Below are 18,146 nucleotides of genomic sequence, written 5' to 3' on the forward strand. Positions count from 1 at the left end.
AATCCAGTAGAAACCAATCGGCTAGAAACAATATATAATAAACACTGATATGAAGGTTAAAGCATACATTGGCTGGAGGTCCGATGTCATTAAATCCACAAGATTAGATTAAACAGTGAAACCTTTGTTGCGATCGGCTAAATCCAATATGTATGTATATGCAATCCTTGCAAGCCGATGCAACGTCCAGATAACTCATCGGCTGAAACCCCGATGAAACCCTTATTTGCAGTCAAAAAGCAGGCTAGAGATTATGGTTCTAAGCACGACTTAGTAGATCAAACTTAATTGATGCAGCACTAAGTATGAAAAGAAACATAATATCTACACAATCAAGCCGTTGACTGAGTTTTCAGGGTGGTAGATGTCTAAGCTAATCTAATCTAACAACACGATTTAGCCGATACCGGCAGAAACCCTAAAACGAGAAGCAGCCGATAGAGCTAAATTGATATGCTAAGACTAGATTAACAGAGACATATGATAAATAGGTAGGAAAATATATCATCCAAACCGGAGCAATCCAAGAGGTCGAATGTACTGATGCAGCCTTGAACGACGCTGATGTAGATGAGACAATTGCCTGGGCCGACGGAACATTGGACTTATCCCTTGGCCGGAGATCGAAGACGATGCAGCCCCGCATCAGGTGCCAAGTCCCGCCGGACGATAAAATAAAGTAGAAAAGGTAAAAGGTGGCGATGCGCCGAGTTGTATTGATCGTGAGGATAGATTACATAGACCCCGGGTGTATATATTTATACCCATGGGTTGATACAAGTCCTTGTCGGACAAGAAAGAAACTAACCTAAAGATAAAAGGAAAATATAAAGTCCTTATCGGACACTAAACACAATTTCCTAAAGATAAAAGGAAACTAACAAACTATTCCTAATTAATATATAAACTGCCATGCCGCATCCTCTTTAAACTCGGTCACTTAGGGATAAGCTTCCTTTAGTAGATTGATTTCCTTAACTGAATATAGCAGGAATCCGACTATTGGAGACTTGATAACTCCCATCGGCTGATTCCAAGATACTGCAGCCGATAATGATTTTAAGCCGATGACGTCTTTGCCGATTACCAAGTTATCAAGATCTACAACTTTTATTTTGATCATTTTTCTATATAACTTTGTTTGAACGGATTGAATTTGAATTTGAAAATATGACAACTTCAAACAACATTTTCAAATAATAAATGATTTCAACTGAAAAAGTCATCAACAACAAAGTTTTATAACTCATCAAGATCTATAACTTTTATTTTGGTCATTTCTTCATCTGAAAAAGTGACAGTAACATTGTTCACAAAATTTACATATCTCTCATTTCGTTTTATAAACTATAAGAGAGATATGTAAATTTTATGAACAATGTTACTATCACTTTATCAAATGAAGAAATTACCAAAATAAAAGTTGTATGTCTTGATGAGTTCTACAACTTTTATGTTCATGACTTTTTTAGCTGAAATTATTTACTGCTTCAAAATATCATTTGAAGTTTTGAAATTCAATTTTTTAATTGATAAAACAAAGTCACAAGAAAAAATGGCCAAAATAATAACAGTAAAGACACAATAATCTGATAGAGCATGATTTTAGAAACATTTAGGAAAAAGAATCATCCAACTTGAAGTTCATATGAGTGAGATAAACTAGTTTTAAATTTTTAAATTTTATTTTCATATGCAGCTCCTTAAGACGCCCGTATGGAAAAATTGTTTTTTTCCATACGGGCTCTTAAGTGGTCCGCATGCAAAAATGAGCTCATTTTGGTGTCTTAAGGAGTCGTATGTGAAAATGCCGACGCGGCAAATTGTGGTCCGTTTGCAAAAATCATAGGGTTTCGTACACAAAAATCGTTTGTGTAGTAGTGAGGGGTTTTTATATTCCGATTAATATTCGTCACCGTATTCATTTCGCTTTGTATTCGCTCCGTATTTGTATTCAATAATATTCAATTTCATTTTCATATCCGGGTTTCCGATTCCGATTTTGATTTCGAAAAAAAAATATGAAAACAAATATGATAGAGCTAGTTTCCGACCGTATTCGATCCGTTTTCATCCCTAGCTGAATTAACGATACATAAATCACATATATTACGTCACGTAATCCTATATAAATATTACGCCATTTAAAGTGTAATAGAAGACCACTAGGTATCAGTTACTAAGTTAGGTACAAAATAGTGATGCAGATCTTATAGACTTCTCTGTTATAGTATTTCCTGTACTTGTCTCAGTTGTATGGGAAAATGTCATGCTTTTTTTATGAGGGAAGAACATGAAAAGCTTTATGAAGATTCTCCCTCCATTTACAATGGGAATTGAAAACTAGTCTTTTGAGCATGAGGTGCATTCAGAGGGCATCTTAGTGCAGTTTTTGTCAAAAAGAATGTGACAGTTATTTGTAAATATATGGATTGATTGGACATATTATGCATTGTCCAGTTCTTTTACTTATCTCTTTTTGTTCTAAACTGGCAGTGTGATTGGCTAATTTCCTCTCTAAAATTTGGCTAACTGCAATTCAGACTTTGGCTGATTGGATGGTTTATTCCAGCTCCACTGTCACTATATCACTAGATAATCCAGTGTCAAACAGTACAATGCTTAGCATATATGCTTCAGCACATACTAACACTTCACAAAGATAATGACAATGAACTAGTGGAGGCTGTTCATACTGCCAAGGTGGTTCTTGGGCAGTTATCAATTGAGCATGCCATGATATCTCGGTAATCACGCGAGATGGTGAAGTGGTCATAGACCTTTCCATCCCGGCTCTTCTTGTACTCGAACAGAAGCGTAGAGTGGTTGAGTGCAGTGAGCTTCGAGAACCCAAAGTCGTAGTCCCTGAAGAAGCTCCAATAGGGTACAGTGGCTCTGAAGGGAGAGAGCATCGCGCCGCCTCCTCCCACAATTACATGAGTAGTCGCATTGAATTGACCGGTGTAAAGGTTTGAGCCATCCTGGACACATCGGTTCTGCAACCAAGTAAAATGAAATTTGTCACACATTTGATAAATTGTAAATCAAGGCTACTGGAATAGTACATATCTACTGTAGCAAGTCCTGCAAAGTAGTTGAAAACAAAGCTGACATGGTGTATGAATTTGATTTCTGAGTTTCTGTTACATAATTTCTTGATGAGAATTTAGGTTGTAGGTTTACCTGATAAATGGGGCAAGTGCGCTCATAGCTGTGTATATGACCGAAAACTGCGAGATCAACCTTGTACTTCTGCCAGAGTTCCTCGAGACCATCTCGGCCCATTGGTTCACCATATGATCCCATCATGATCTCATACCAACTCGCAGATGAGTATCCAAGAACCCGATGTGCAAGGAAGATGAGCCATGGTTGCTTCGACCTGTCGACCGACGACAGGCATTGCTCGATGAACTTATACTGCTCAGTTCCTGGTCTCCAGTCCTGTTCAGTATCAGCTATGCAAAATCTGAACATGCCATAGTCTGTCGAGTACCTGGAGATAAGATAACAATTTTTTTCATCAATAAGTAATCACATGAGTTCAACTAATTATATGGCTTTAATATGCTGAAATTACCATAATTTTGCCCTGTTCTCAGCTGGGACATAGAACATGGTCTGAGTAGGGACCCCACATTCGCCACCAGAATCGTTGTGTCCATAGAATGACCCGCTTCCAGGCCAATCTCTCTCATGATTACCACTGAAATGCAAACAAGGATCAATATTGAATCAATGTTACCACTTACCACAAGTACTATTAGTCAGTACTTTTAAATTGTGAGAAATTGACTAAATTGACCTGCCAATCATGTAAGGCACAGTTGAAGCGATCGGCTCTATCTGCTGTGTGAACTGATCCCACTGCGACAAATAGCCATTGGCATATGAAAGGTCTCCAATGTGGATAACCATATCAATGCTATCCAATTCCTTGATTAGCTGGTTGGTAGTGTATAAGGAGGCTTGCTCATAGTTTCCATACTCATCAGAACCATCTATTTCTGCCTAAACAAGTAAAATGTGAGTTAAAGACTGGATCGAAGTGAAATACAACAATACACAAACTGCTCACCTTTCCCATGTCTCCGAAGATCACGACACGTTGCACAGAATCTTGTCCGGGATAAGGAGATGCTCGGAAGCTGTAAGACTTGCTCCAAATGTGAGTACCATCTAGTAGTCTGTGACCAAGCCTGTAAGTGTATCTGCATAGTGGCCAACCAGAAACAACAATATATCATGTCATCTTTGTAACCTAGTTTACAGAAGGCTATTATCCAGTTAACTAAAATTATCTATAGAAATAACTAATAAAGGAATAAAAAGAAAAGAGAATGCTGGTTGAAGGAAGTAATGCAGATCACATACAAGGAATCAGGCCACAATTCCTTCAAGAAACTTGTATGAATGTATCCAGGATCACGCCATCCGACTGTCCGTGCAGGTGAACCTGCAGAAAGAGGTTGTACAAAAAATATGAAAAATGCCATTTCCATCAAAGCAAAATGATCATTTGCCAAGAGAAAAGATTGTTGATAAAACACACCACACATGCTATTTCTGCTGAATGTCAACGTTCCAGCAGGAGAAAGCATCTGGTTTCCGCCTTTATGACCCCATTCGACAAATGGTATAGCTTCCTTAATGCTGTATCCACTTGTCCATGTGACTGTCATCTAGTGTGGTATTAACAGTTCAGTCACTAAAGTGAGAAAGATATTTGAAGATAATTAAGCTATCAAGTAATCAACATGTCCACTTGCATTGTTACAATAAGCAAGAGGATTATTCTCACTTCATTCCAAGATTTCCCCTGTGCTAACCGAGGATAGACGGGTGCCTTCGGATTCTGGAACGATACTTTGTTTGAGATAGCAATCAGCTTTGGCTGCAACAGCATGAAAAATTGTCAGGAAAAATGTCAATTCCAAAAACTATTCAAAATGTGAGATGATATATGCTGAAATCCTACAGCAGAAAGGCCTCCCGAAAAGAGCGCGAATGAGAAGTCTTCTCTCTGGTTGATCAATTGCAGCCTCAGCAATCCCTTGCCACTTCTGTTGTAGTCAGCATTGTTGAAATTTGCATACTGGAACTGCAGAGAACCTTCCAAAACTCAATCCATGATGCATCATGAATAGCAGCATAAATATGAAAAATATGAAAGGACGGGAGGGCACCAACCTTGATAGGTGATGTACACAGATAGGGTGGGAGGTCTCCATAGTATTCAGGTTGGCATATTTCAGAGCTAAAAATGTTCAGACATTGAATGATGCCATCGTTCCATTTATAGTTCTAGTACACAATTTAGACAAGATATATGCAAATCAACACATGCTTGCAGCTGACCTGAATCCAGAAGGAGAAAAGACACCAATCCAATCGTCGTTGGAGGGTTTCGGATGGGAGAATTCAACCACCACCCAATCACTACTTTGACCCTGAAACATACATAGCCGCAAAAAAGGGTAAAAGTGCATGAGATTTCATTGTAATTATGCAATTAAGAAATCAGTGTTTCTATGAAGCAAATGAGCAGCAAACCTTCAGGCCAAGAACTGTCGGTTGAGCCTTCACGCTGGCTGAATCAACAGCAGCAACCGTCGCCCTCTCGATCGCAATCCTCGACAGTGGCTGCTCATCGCCACGCGCAATAGTGGCGCATCCGATGACGACAATGTATGCAAGAACCACCCACCTGATGGCTGCCATGATCAAGAACCTCATTTGCTTCAGCTGCAGCAAGATTCTGTAGGAATTTAGCTGGACAGTGGATTGAATTTATGGCTAAATGACAGAGTGTTGAGAGGTTAGGAAATGGCCAAGGGGGAAGATCAGGGGAAGCTAGCTGCCAACACAGGTCGGCATTTGAGCAAGAAAGGAAAAAATAACAAGTGGTCAAGTGGAGGCCCAAAATGGGCTAAGATAACGATCATTTCATCACACATTGTGCACGTTCTTTGAATCTGTAGTTTTACAAAACAAAACCGAGGAACTAATGAACATTGTTTTTAACTTTGGAGCAGATAATCTCTGGTTTAGAAGGAACTGCGGAAACAAAAAATATAGAAGGAAAAGAAGGAAGAAAAACAATGAGAAGAAAATAAGGAATTTCTGACTTGGAAGGAACTGAGAAGATAGAGGAAGAAAAGAAGAGGAAGAAAAGCAATGAGGAATGATTAGAAGGAACCGAGGAAAGGAAACAAAATAGAGAAAGCAAAGAAGAAGAAAAACAATGTGGAAAAACAAAAAAAAAGAATTTCTGGTTTAGATATGGAACTGATAGATGAGGGAACAAAAATAGAGAAACCTCATCTGCTTCACCCTGCAAAACCACAGAAGACTGCAGCTGCAGCAAGCTTGCGCAGGAATTAGCTGGAGTTGGATTGATTTTATGGTTGAATAAGAGTGTTGAGAGGCGAGGAAATGGTCAATGTGAAGAAGAAGAAGAAGAAGAAGCTAGCTAGCCGCCAACACAGGCCGGCATTTGAGCAAGAAAGAACAATCAAGTGGAGGCCCCAAATGGAGTAAGATAACGATCATTTGCATTGCACATTTTCCAACGTCAAGTGATCATCAAGTAGGCACCCAATGGAATGAGATAGCGATTATTGCATTGCGTATTTGCACGTTTTTTGAATCAAACAAAACCAAGGAGGTAACGGACATGGTTTTGGACTTTGGAGCAGATAATCTCTGGTTTAGAAGGTACCGAGGAAACGTGGTTTAGAAGTTACTGAGGGGAAAAAAAAGAAAAAGAGAAAGAAAAGAAGGATAAGAGAATTTCTGGCTTAGAAGGTACTGAAGAAATAAAATAGAGGAAGAAAATAAGAGGAAGAAAAACAATTGAACGAATAAGGATTTGTGGCTTAGAAGTAACTGATGAAAAAAATATAGAGAAAGAAAAGAAGAATAATGAGGAGAAAAAAAGTGATAAAAAACAATCTTGTTTCGAAGGAACTAAGGAAACAAAGAACAGAGAAATAAAATAAGAAGAAAAACAATAAAGTTTAAAAAAGGAAAAATGAAATCGCCCACCGTGGGGCTCGAACCCACGACCACAAGGTTAAGAGCCTTGCGCTCTACCGACTGAGCTAGACGGGCCTTCTTGTTGTTTTAGAAATGTTGTTTTCCTAAATTTAAGCAAGATGCACATACAAATCTTAACCTTCAACCATGTGAATTACACATCACACCACATGAGAATAAGAGAAGCGCAGATTAGCACTGGAAATCTGGAATAATAATAAACTGGTGTAGTGGTATCACTGCTTTAGCAAGCGTGCCAGAATGCCAGGCAACTGGGTTGCAGTGGGTATCACATTTCTCAGCTCTAAAGCCACTGCTTTCCAGTTATGTCCAGGTAGTGCTCTAAGCACCTATGCTCTCATCTCACGAGCTCTACAAAAAATTTACAAACTATACACAAGCACAATCAAAGTGGGGAAAAACAATCATGCTTGTATGTACAAATGATCATGTCCAGTTTGGCAGGGGCTCAGAAAGAAGCCTCCAATCAACGTGGAAGTATGCCCTACAAAAGCCTAGAAGCTATTTCGTGGAGGAGGGTCCTCTTCTGCGACGCTGTGATGATGCCGTTATTCTCGGCGTTTTCCAGAACGTCGGCCATTATGGAGGCCGCATGGCCGATAGGTTCTTCGGAGACTCTCTTCAGCATGAAAGCCTTCAAAAATGGGGGCGTAAGAGCAAGTGTGGAGAATGGCAAGCGGTAACATGTGTAAAGGGGATGAGAAGAACCTGGCAGTGATGTGAAACTACTATGGTGCATGGATCCTGCGACCAAGGCTCTCCATCGACTTGAATGGGCATTTTAGTTTTGATCTCGATCTTTATATGATGACCTTGAGCTAACCTCTGCGCGCGAGAAAGCCCTACCTACAGCGAGGTTATGTTATCCAGAGGTGATTCCACATGGAAAAAAAATGTCAAAGACCAGGAAGTTTAATAATCAAGATATTCATCCATACCTGCAGCCTTCCAAGATGCAGCATTCCAGTGAAGCTAACTACTTCTAGCATCTTGTCATGCATTGACTGAGGGTGGAAATTGTCAGAAACATCATCCTCGTTCTTCCACAGGTCAACTCCTCCCATGTAGCTCTGAATATTGGCAACAAGGATACCTTCAGAGTCCTTCAGTGGAAAAACAAAAGTTTAGGGATGTTACATGGTATTAGGGCTGTACATTATGTTCTTTTTTTCCTAGGAACTGCTCAAACCGACCGTAGGCAATTTTTCAGTGTGCTCAGTCACCATCATCGCTAATTACGGCATAATCTTGTCCACCTCTGGTTTTCAACGGATTGAAGAAACCAGAGATGAACACCCCTACATGGTATAATCAGGACATGCTTCTACTTTACACTAAAAGATTACTAGTTGTGAACACTGGACACTATGATCGATCAAGTATAAAACTGCAGTAACTATCTTACATTCAAATAATTTATCAATATCATGTGCACTTGGGCATCACATTTTACCTTGAAGACAGGCGGAATTATTAGCTTAATGAGAGAAGAAAAAGGGGAAAGCAAGAACAGTAGCAATTTGATGCACTTTACCTGAGGAATATTAATTTTGGATCCATCTATCTCAAGCTTGACATCCCATGGAAAATAATCAAATGTGTTATCCATCATATTCTTTGCTCCCTCTTTTGCATAAAGCACCTTGTTCATAAACTACAAACAAATTGTATACCATTACTGTCAGAACCAGATTTGCAAACACAGCGCAGAATAAGAAGATAGAAATCAGATAGGCATGGAATGTGTGAATCTGATTACCATTTGATGTTTATTATTGGGGAATTTAAGTTTATCAAGTGATCAAAGAAAAATAAAATAAACATATGAGAATAAAAAAGCTCATTTTTCCACAAACTAGCAATATACTCCCTCCATCCTAGAAAGAAACTACTACATAACCAGAAGTTAGTTTTTTGGGAACAGAGAGAGTAGTATGTAAAAAAATAATCCTTGTGAATCTCAACATAATGAAAATCTTGGTCTCATGATTCCTCATTAATTATTTTCTTTCAACAGATTTAGAGTACAGTACCACAGTAAGGATTTTATTGGTGCAATAGATATGTGTGCCAACATATATGCCTGTAAGGTCTATCTTGCATTCTTGCACAGTTTCCTCAACTACACAAGCACTTCATGTTTCTTTTTAAGATCAGTGTGCCATCAGACAGTAAATGGTGCATGTGATATATTTCAAACTCTTCTACCATAGGTCATACTAACACTTCTAAACAGAGAAGATGCTGCGCGTTCAACAATGATACAGCACCTAAGGTTCCCCAAGTGGCACACAACTATTGTGATGAGCTGCACTTTGGAACGGGCTGTCATGGAGTTATTCAACAAGCACACATAGAGTTAGCAAATAACAATATGCTTCGTGTCGAGTTGACATTTTCTACTTCATACATCACTATGGCAGCGGACAGAATATTTGTTCCATTACCTAAAAACCTAAGGTTCCCCAAATATATTGTTCTTCTGGAAAAATATTGAACTGACCAGTCAAACAAGGAGAAGTAAATGGTGCATATGAGAATAAGAAGGAGAAGTGACTTCGTAGGAACAAGCTGGGTTTACCTGACTATAAAAACGTTCAGGGTTTTCCTCCCTCAGATTGTGGATATCTAAAGCAACCTTTGCATCACAGCCAACCCCTGAAGAACATCAGTATAAAAGGTTCATCAGTCTATGAAATAATCGTTTGAGAATCAAAGCTAAGAAGTTGCATGGACATACCAAAGTAGTTGTTCATATATTTTGGTTGTGACATAAGCTTCCCTTGGTTGTCTTTTATTGTGATCTTCCATCTATCAAGAACAGTAACTGCTGCATGCTCGACATCTTTTAAAACAGAGAACAGACCTCCCTGTTTCTCAACAATTCCGAGACCACCACCCCAAGACAAAACCCTGGCAAGATCATTACCAGTACCAGCTGGAAGGATGGCCACAGGTGGTGGAGCTTCAAACTTCTGTTTCTCAATGGCATCCAGGACCCAAGCAACGGTGCCATCTCCACCACAAACAAGAACTCTGAAGTGGGGTACCTTCCTAAACAAAGTCAAACCAACTTCTGGTCCTTGCTGTTTACCCAGCTCAAAAACCTGTAAAAATCAGATAGTATCATAAAAATGGACTCAAGGTTTATCATAAAAATCAGGTAGAGCATTAACCGATGTTTGTGGGCTCAAGTAGGCACCTTGCACTAAGAGCTCTAATCTAACTACAGCCAGGTGCCAGGAAGTGGACAGAAACATAGCAGAGCGTTTTAGATAAATCAAAGATGGGACACCCAACCCAAAAAAAAAAGTTCAAGGATATGTGACTTATGAAAGTCTACTACACAGCAACAAAGATTGAGGAGGCATATGTAATAGAAAATTCAAAGAGTACGCATAGTTTGAAGCTGATAAAAGATTTTAAGTAGCTACTTGCTTCCCAACCTGGATAGGATTAAGAAGGATCTGCAAACGTTGTCTCAGTGAATCACCACACTGTGCTCCACTTCTCTTGTTAATAAACACTAGCAATGGCCTAGAATCAGAAGGCACATCCACGATTTCATATTTCTGATTATTGTGTACGTGTGAATCCTCATGTTGGCCGTTCGGTATGCTAGTTTTGTTTTCTGTCAACAGCTGTTTATCATTCTCTGATTCAGAGCTTTCATGTACTTCAGGAAGTTCACCATTGGCATGATCCTCTCTCCTTTTAGCTGCATTGTTTGTTTCTTGTGAATCTCCTTCAATATCAGATGGCGGGTCAATAGTACCAGAGCTATCTGAATCAACAGAAATGGTACCCTTTCTGTACTTTTTACCGCGACTCCTGATCCTCTCTCGGACATTGGAAGCCAATTCATTAGCCCCATGTGTTATAGAACTGATAAGTCCTGCTGCACCTGTCCAATGGAGCTCCTTAACACAAAGAGGTGACAATATTAGCCGCTTCAAGGGGCCCAAGTCACAGATATCACCAGTTTCTATAGATAGGTTGTTGTGACAATCAACATGCACTAGCCGTTGGCACCACATACAGTACCAAATTGGAGAACCTGCGAGGAAAGCTCCATTGCAAGATTCATCACAATAGCAGCAGAAAGAATCCTCCTCAGAGCGATCCGATGTGTCAATCCACTGTACAGCCCACTGATGAATGACATGTTCAAAACCAACCATAGAAACACATTTGCAATCTTTGTGCGCATTTCCTGAGCAACTAGGATGTGCAGTGGCACCACAAATATCACACTGATGGATAACTCCCCCCATATACTGCGGAGATGAAACAGACTTCAAGCATACACAGCATTTCAGACCTTTACTACGAGAGCCAAGTTCTTTTCTCCAAATGTGGGAAGAGGCAGGGACCTTATCTTTCAATTTCTTGTACTTCCTTGCCCTAGCTCTGATAGCTTTCATCAAACTCAAGCTGATGTTTTTGTTCAATTGATTGACAGTATAATAAATTGTCACACCAGTAACAGATGCAAAAATGACTGTAGCAATTATAACAGACCAATACTCAGATATGTACACTGAAATGTCATTCCAGCTAGGATACATCATCTTGTACATTCTGCAATGTGGTCATATGATGATGAGCAGAAGTTAATTTTGAGAAATTCATTGGCATAGAACAGGTGATTCTATGTTGTTAAAAAAAAAATTCTGGCTAAATATACAACAGTAGTTAGATATGTACTGATAACACCGCAAAACTTGGTATTCGGCCATAAATGTATCGTTAACATGTTGACTGTTACTTCACTTGTAGTGTTACTGCTGATTATAATGTGCAAAAATTAACACCCACTTTTTATGGGCTTAGAATTCTTGGAAAACAGCCTTTCCATCTTATGGCTGAAAGCACCCAGAGATTATGTGATTTATGAAAAGCAACTAAAATCTTTTTGGCAGCCTAGCTTTTAAAGAATTACAGGTATGGACTGATGTCTGAAATACGTTAAAAAATGCATGTTCATTTTCAATAACTCAGATTCTTGTACATGCTTATCTGTGTTTATATTCCAAATTTTGAAAAGGAATTGAACTTTCACATTTATTTTCTTCAACTGAAATAAACAGATTTAGGATTTTCTAATATTTCTAAACCCAAACGATACACAGATTTGAACCATGTTTTAACAGAATGAACACGGTCTCAAGGTTTGTACCGGATTCAAACAAGATGGACAAAAAAATGAACATGACTAATCTGTGATTCTGTGGTTGGAGAGAGAGCCGGTTTCTCACTTCAGCAGTATGTTCCATTTCTGAGGGTAGTGTGATCTCTGAATTTTTAAGCGTTTGTTCAACAGCTCAAAATCTCGCTACAATCCTAACGAAGGTAAGAAAACTAACCCCAGAACACTAACCTTTCGCCGAGAACCCACTCGGCTTAAGCAAGAACCCTAATCAGAGCCTCCTCCTCCACTACCACTCCCCCCATCCCGAGCATATAATCACATCCTAACGCCCCCCTAACCATCGCTTACACGCGCACGCATCCATCCCAAATCATCCAAGAAAACCCTAGCAAGCAGATCGCACCATCCATCGAAAAGAATCCGATTCTTTCTTCCTCCAAAACGTAAATAAAACAAGAAAAACGCAAACCGTAGAACCGAGAGATCTCACCTTTGCACCGGAAGAATCGAATCGCGGGGGCTCAAGAACCGCTCTCTCGCATTGCCGCGCTCGATTCGAGAGCCTTCGCAACGCGCTCCTCTCCTCTCCTCTCTCTCTCTCTCTCTCTCGCCTTCCTTTCCCCTCCTCCGCTTCGATGCTGCGGGAAGAAGGCGAAAGTTGCAGATGCTGTAATTAAATTAATTGATTAATTAATCGATTAATTAAGGTGGAGTAATTAAGAAGCTGTGCTGATTAAATGGGATTAGGGGGGTTAATTACGCCCGGGTGTGGGGGCCTCGGATGTCCGATGCCACGTCACCAGAGACACATCGCGACCGTTGGTGTGGGAGTGGACGGGCTGGATTGGATTGGATGGGGACGCGCGTTCGCTTTTTGGGTGGGGGTGGGATTAGTTTATTTGTTGCCTGATTCGGGTGGCCCACCTGCAGTGGGACAAGGGCTGAGACTGTGAGTGGGACCTTCTTTCTGTAGCGGCGAAGAGAACAGGATGGGCATCTTCCATTTCGACAGTGACTAAGCCATTTTTTCTTTTTTTAAAAAAAAAAACAACACGCACAAAACAGTGTGACATTTCGTATGATAGAGCAGAAAGTTAAGCCAAAATTTTCACTCAAGTTACAAATTTTACGCTAGTTTATAACCCTAGCAATAGTTGTTTTGTACTCCCTCCGTCCTAAAATATAATAAGTTTTAGAGTTGGACACGGTTATTAAGAAAATAGGTACGGGTGAATGGTGAAGGGTTGTGATTGGTTGGAAAGAGAATGCTGATGGAGAAGTTGTTATATTTTGGGACAAATCCTTAAGGATAAAAGTTGTTATATTTTGGGATGGTTGAGTATAAAATTTCAGCGATTTCGGGTTTGGTTTAAAACGCACCACCAGGACGTGTCAAAATAACTGTCAAGGTAAGCATGTGGCTGTGTACCACACGGTTTAACGGCTAGTGGACCATTGTTAACAGCGAAATCTGGCGAGATATATATATACTCGGATTTGGAGTTAGATATTGAAGAAGGAGATTGAATCTTGTCCATGTTTTCGGTCAACAACCATGTATTTCACTAAATATAATGGTGAGGGGGATATTTTTTAACCGTGCCCCTAAAACTCGCTCCTGTCACCGAGTGCTACTAAGGCATTACAAACTACTAAGCTAAACGCCCATTCGCAAAATTACATAATAACGTAATGTCGTTTTGATCAACTCAGATACGTCAGATGACAATAAAGTAACACATGATATTCACTAACAAGGTTTAGTTGTAACCTACACTTCTAGGGTTTTGATTACAAGCACTCCTTTCTAATCAACATTACACCAGCCGCTAGCGACTACAGTTCCATAGCCACACCGCCATGCTCCCCTTGTATGCATGTGTCGTATTAATTGTTATCACCATGGTTACATTTATCCCTTAGAGTTTGTCAGTTATAAGCCTATTGTTTAACTCTCCCATGCCGCTGTTACCACATCAATTACTATTAAAATATATTCAACGCCTATTCTAACAACGTATATACTTGCGATTTGTGACTATCTTGATCGGGGAGTTTTATACTCATATTCAAATTAGAGGATATGAAAACTAAACTTTTTCCTAACACACAAAAGTTTTTGTGTGTCGGAATATGTATTAGACGGTAGCAAGATAAAAATATGACGTGCAAACTATATATGTGCAGGTTAAACTACAAAATGGAAATCCAAGTGATTTTAACCTCTCACAATCTTTCTAATCTAATACTAAGAACTTGGTTCTTACCTACTTCGAAAATAAGTTACTGCCACCCAATAGTAGTTTTTACCCCATTTCAATGGCCATCCCACCTGCTAATCTTTCATAGATAACAAAAACCAATGAGAAGATATATATAGTTTTCTTTTTCCTAAATATGAATATTAAATTAGACTATATAAAAAGAATACCATATCAAATCAAATGGGTGAACATTAAATCTGATTCTTCCAAAGTATAACTCACAATCTTTAGCAGTAATCAGTTACAATTGAAAAGAAGAAATTCAAGATAAGATCTACAGAAATTAAACCCCATGATAATAAAAAAAATCCCCACAATTCCACTCCCCCTTCCAATCGGACGGACACCATTGCCCAGCATCACCACCGCCTTATGATCCAACGGCCGAGAAAATTCACAGCCGATGGAGAGAAAATAATAATAATAAAAAAACTAGCCGTTGCTGCTCCCTCCTCCGCTGGCGCCGCCATTTTTTACGTTACTCTTCTTCTCCTCTATAAATTTTGGTTCGATTCGTCTCGGCGAATTTCGAATCGAATTTTCACTCGCGAAATCAAAACTGAATTCCGCGTTGCTCGCTCGTTCGAAGGATTTTCGATTCGATTCGATCGTGTTCGAAGGTTTTGGTTGGTGAGATGATGACTACGCCGGTGATGATGAGGAGGGCCAGGGCGAGGCGGCCGTTCGCCGTGTTGGCGGCGGCGGCGCCGCCGCCGCCGTCGGCGGGGAGGAATCGGGAGAACGTCGAGGGCGAGGCGATGTCGTTCTCGCAGTGCGTTCGTCGGTTCGGGAAGCCGGCGGCCAAGAAGGGCTCGGCGAGGACGCCAAGACGTGCGACTCCGGTGGCGGCGGCGGCGGCGGCGGCGTACGACGCGCCGCGGGCGCCGCTGTGGGACCGATCGGAGGAGCGGGAGAGGATCAGGGCCAGGCTGTCGTCTCCCGACGACGGTGGCGAGGAGGAGGAGGGGTCGTCGGGGAAGAAGAGGACGAGGACGAGGACGAGGACGAGGACGAGGAGGAGCGTGGCGCTGCGGGAGGCCATGGCGGGGCTCCCGGAGCACGGCGACGGCCGCGTGAGGTACCTGGTCGACACGTTCGAGAGGCTCCTCTCGCTCTCCAGCGACCCGGGGGAGCAGAGCAGGAGGAGGAGGAAGAAGAAGACGCCGGTGGCGAGGAAGACGGGCTCCTCGTGGCCGCCGCCGCCGACTCCGACTCCGACGACGACGAGAGCGGACGAGATCGACGTGTCGTACCCCTCCATCGCCTCCTCCTCCGAGGTCTCCTTCCCCATCAACGGTGTCGTGCTCAGGTTCTTGGCTTCTTTGCTGATAATTTTCTTCCCCAGCTGCAACCATTTCTTGCTGTTCTTGATTCTGGTTGCTCACAATTTCTTCCTCTGCTTGAAATTCTTCAGGAGAAGCATCGCACGAGATGAACCACCCAGGAGGCAGAAGAGATGCAGCGTGAGTTTGCGTAAATTCAGAAATAACTGGATTCTGTTTGGTTGAATTTTAGATGAAATTTGTAGTGATTTTTGGTTTGAGTTCTCATCTTGTTCGTGGTGACAGAGCATCTGTTCGTCGGAGAGGAGCTGGAGTAGGAAGAAGATAGGCGTGACAATCCAGCGTCCTTTCAATCTCAGGACCGAGGTAGTATGAACAAATACACAAATAATGTTAAACTTGTTCATCCATAATGTCCTGAAAAAACAACAAATTTTCCAATGCGTTTGTTTCTATGTTAAAAGAATGCGTCGTTTTTTGCCACATACATCTCGAAGATGGTGTAGTATTCAAGTTTGTTCTGTGTTTTGCCGAGAATTATACATGATGCATGATGAGTTGATGACTGAATTGAAGAAATTTAACTGAATTTTTGTGTTTGGTTTCAGAGAAGAGGGAAGATGAAAGAGGAGAGCTTGGTTCAGAGAATGAAGAACAAGCTGCTGGAGGAAGAGAGGCTGCGCAACCCGGTCGCGCAAGGTCTCCCATGGACCACTGATGTACCTGAGGTACATTACATCACCTATCTTTGGAGAAACTTACAGTTCATCATGTTCAGTTACATTGCTAGATTGCTAAAAAAAATTGTAACATTGCTAGATCAGTGAATGAACATTTCAGATAGGTAAAAAAAATATACAGAATGATGAGATAAAAGAAATACAACCAGCACACCAGAACAGTTCGGTCTATGTGAACATAATTCCTGACATTGCAAGTGTTGATCATGTTGTTGATTCTATGTAGAACCCAGTGAAACCTCTGGGGAAAGAGCCCACTGAACCGATTGATGTTGTGCTACATAGCGAGATTCGCTCTGTCGGTCGCGCCAGGTTCGATCACCAAGTGAGTAGTAAATTTTGTAATGCTAGATCGCCCTCGACGAGTTCCTAAACGTCTTGACGGTTTATCTTCAATCCTGCAGGTGGCCGAACGTAACAGCTTCCTGGAGAAACTGAACATGGAGAGGGAGAGGCAGCAAAAGGTACACCTTGCAATTCAGAGAATCACAGATCAAAAACTCTGAATTCAGATGCAAATCTGAAAATCATGTTTCACAAAAATGATTTTAATGTAAGAATTTGAGTTATGAAATTTGTGTGCAGCTGGATGAAGAGCTTGAGATTAAGCAGCTGAGGAAGGAGCAGGTGCCAAGAGCGCATCCAATGCCGGATTTTTCCAAGCCGTTTGTGCCGAAAAGGTAACTGAAACTTTTAAGGTTTCTGTTATTTGTAAATATAAAATCTTGCTGTTACATTTCAAATGAATTCAGATATTTTGTTTTCATTGCAAATCCAGGTCAGTGAAACCTCAAACAGTTCCCAGAGAGCCAAAATTTCACCCAAGGCTAACTAGGAGCAATTCCAAGACTTGATTTGATGCCTTCAGAGATTCACCATTTCCTCCTATCTCCACAAGAGAATGGCAGTAATCGTCATCGCTGTTACATATCTATTTACTGTTTTGCTTATGTGATTCATCGTTTACTGTTACATAGTCATTTGCTGTCATCAAACATCTCTGAATTCAGGGAAACTGCTGATTGATGATGTAAAATGTTGATTCAAATGTGTAGAAAAACAAAAAATCGGACATGTTTTGGTCACTGTGTCGATACTCGTATCGATTTCTTGTAGTTTACACAAACTTGGGAAATGTTACGCAATTTAGCATGAAGAACATTGTTACTGTGATGAGTAGATAAAAGTAAAAAAAAACAGGTTGACAAACAAATGCTCAGCGCTGCACATGGAGAGTTATTGATGAAGTTTATTGCAGTGTCCATTCTGGAGGGAAAGCTCTTTCAATGTACTACAGATAATTTGAAATGTGACAAGCGATAATCTCATATTTGAAAGATGGAATCATGGAAACCTCCTAGTATGGATTATTTCTGCATCTTGGACTGTAATTTAACCAAATATTTTAAGACCCTGTTTAGTTCCCACACAAAAATTTTACACCATATCACATCGAAAGTTTGAACACCTGCATAAAGCATTAAATATAGGCTAAAAAATAACTAATTGCATAGATTGCGACTAATTTGCAAGACGAATCTTTTAAGCCTAATTGCTCCATGATTTGACAATATGGTGCTACAGTAAACATTTGTTAATAACGGATTAATTAGGCTTAATAAATTTGTCTCGCTGTTTACTGACGGAT

The 18,146-nt window shown here is 40.5% G+C and overlaps 3 protein-coding genes and 1 non-coding gene across 5 annotated transcripts; 1 reads left to right on the forward strand and 3 right to left on the reverse strand.

Annotated features, from left to right (window-relative positions):
* Window positions 1-2,545: 2,545 nt before the first annotated feature.
* Window positions 2,546-6,512, reverse strand: LOC9268839 (probable inactive purple acid phosphatase 1). The gene is made up of 13 exons (XM_015763337.3): window positions 6,320-6,512; window positions 5,554-5,745; window positions 5,359-5,450; window positions 5,191-5,257; window positions 4,979-5,101; window positions 4,802-4,894; window positions 4,553-4,682; window positions 4,375-4,456; window positions 4,079-4,211; window positions 3,806-4,011; window positions 3,581-3,706; window positions 3,184-3,496; window positions 2,546-2,996 (listed from the first exon to the last, which is right to left on the reverse strand). The coding sequence occupies exons 2-13, from the start codon at window positions 5,734-5,736 to the stop codon at window positions 2,691-2,693; spliced, it is 1,854 nt and encodes a 617-aa protein (XP_015618823.1). The 5' UTR covers window positions 5,737-5,745; window positions 6,320-6,512; the 3' UTR covers window positions 2,546-2,690.
* A 528-nt stretch (window positions 6,513-7,040) lies between these two features.
* On the reverse strand, window positions 7,041-7,113 carry TRNAK-CUU (transfer RNA lysine (anticodon CUU)). The gene has a single exon. It is a non-coding gene; the product is annotated as a tRNA-Lys (tRNA).
* A 117-nt stretch (window positions 7,114-7,230) lies between these two features.
* Window positions 7,231-12,853, reverse strand: LOC4352615 (diacylglycerol kinase 1). Of its 2 annotated transcripts, none has more exons than XM_015762707.3 (8): window positions 12,702-12,853; window positions 10,506-11,640; window positions 9,800-10,166; window positions 9,641-9,717; window positions 8,594-8,713; window positions 7,998-8,129; window positions 7,768-7,905; window positions 7,231-7,693 (listed from the first exon to the last, which is right to left on the reverse strand). In XM_015762707.3, the coding sequence occupies exons 2-8, from the start codon at window positions 11,637-11,639 to the stop codon at window positions 7,544-7,546; spliced, it is 2,118 nt and encodes a 705-aa protein (XP_015618193.1). In that variant the 5' UTR covers window position 11,640; window positions 12,702-12,853; the 3' UTR covers window positions 7,231-7,543. The 2 variants fall into 2 exon arrangements, with proteins under 2 accessions (XP_015618193.1, XP_015618192.1); XM_015762706.3 differs by having other exon boundaries at window positions 7,998-8,162.
* Window positions 12,854-15,011: 2,158 nt separating this feature from the next.
* LOC107275758 (microtubule-destabilizing protein 60) lies at window positions 15,012-17,657 on the forward strand. Its single transcript, XM_015764100.3, has 8 exons — window positions 15,012-15,784; window positions 15,890-15,938; window positions 16,044-16,124; window positions 16,367-16,486; window positions 16,725-16,823; window positions 16,903-16,962; window positions 17,084-17,178; window positions 17,277-17,657. The coding sequence occupies exons 1-8, from the start codon at window positions 15,111-15,113 to the stop codon at window positions 17,350-17,352; spliced, it is 1,254 nt and encodes a 417-aa protein (XP_015619586.2). The 5' UTR covers window positions 15,012-15,110; the 3' UTR covers window positions 17,353-17,657.
* The last annotated feature ends 489 nt before the right edge of the window (window positions 17,658-18,146 follow it).

Source organism: Oryza sativa, chromosome 12 (assembly GCF_034140825.1).
Source record: "Oryza sativa Japonica Group chromosome 12, ASM3414082v1".
NCBI classification, from domain to species: Eukaryota; Viridiplantae; Streptophyta; class Magnoliopsida; order Poales; family Poaceae; genus Oryza; species Oryza sativa.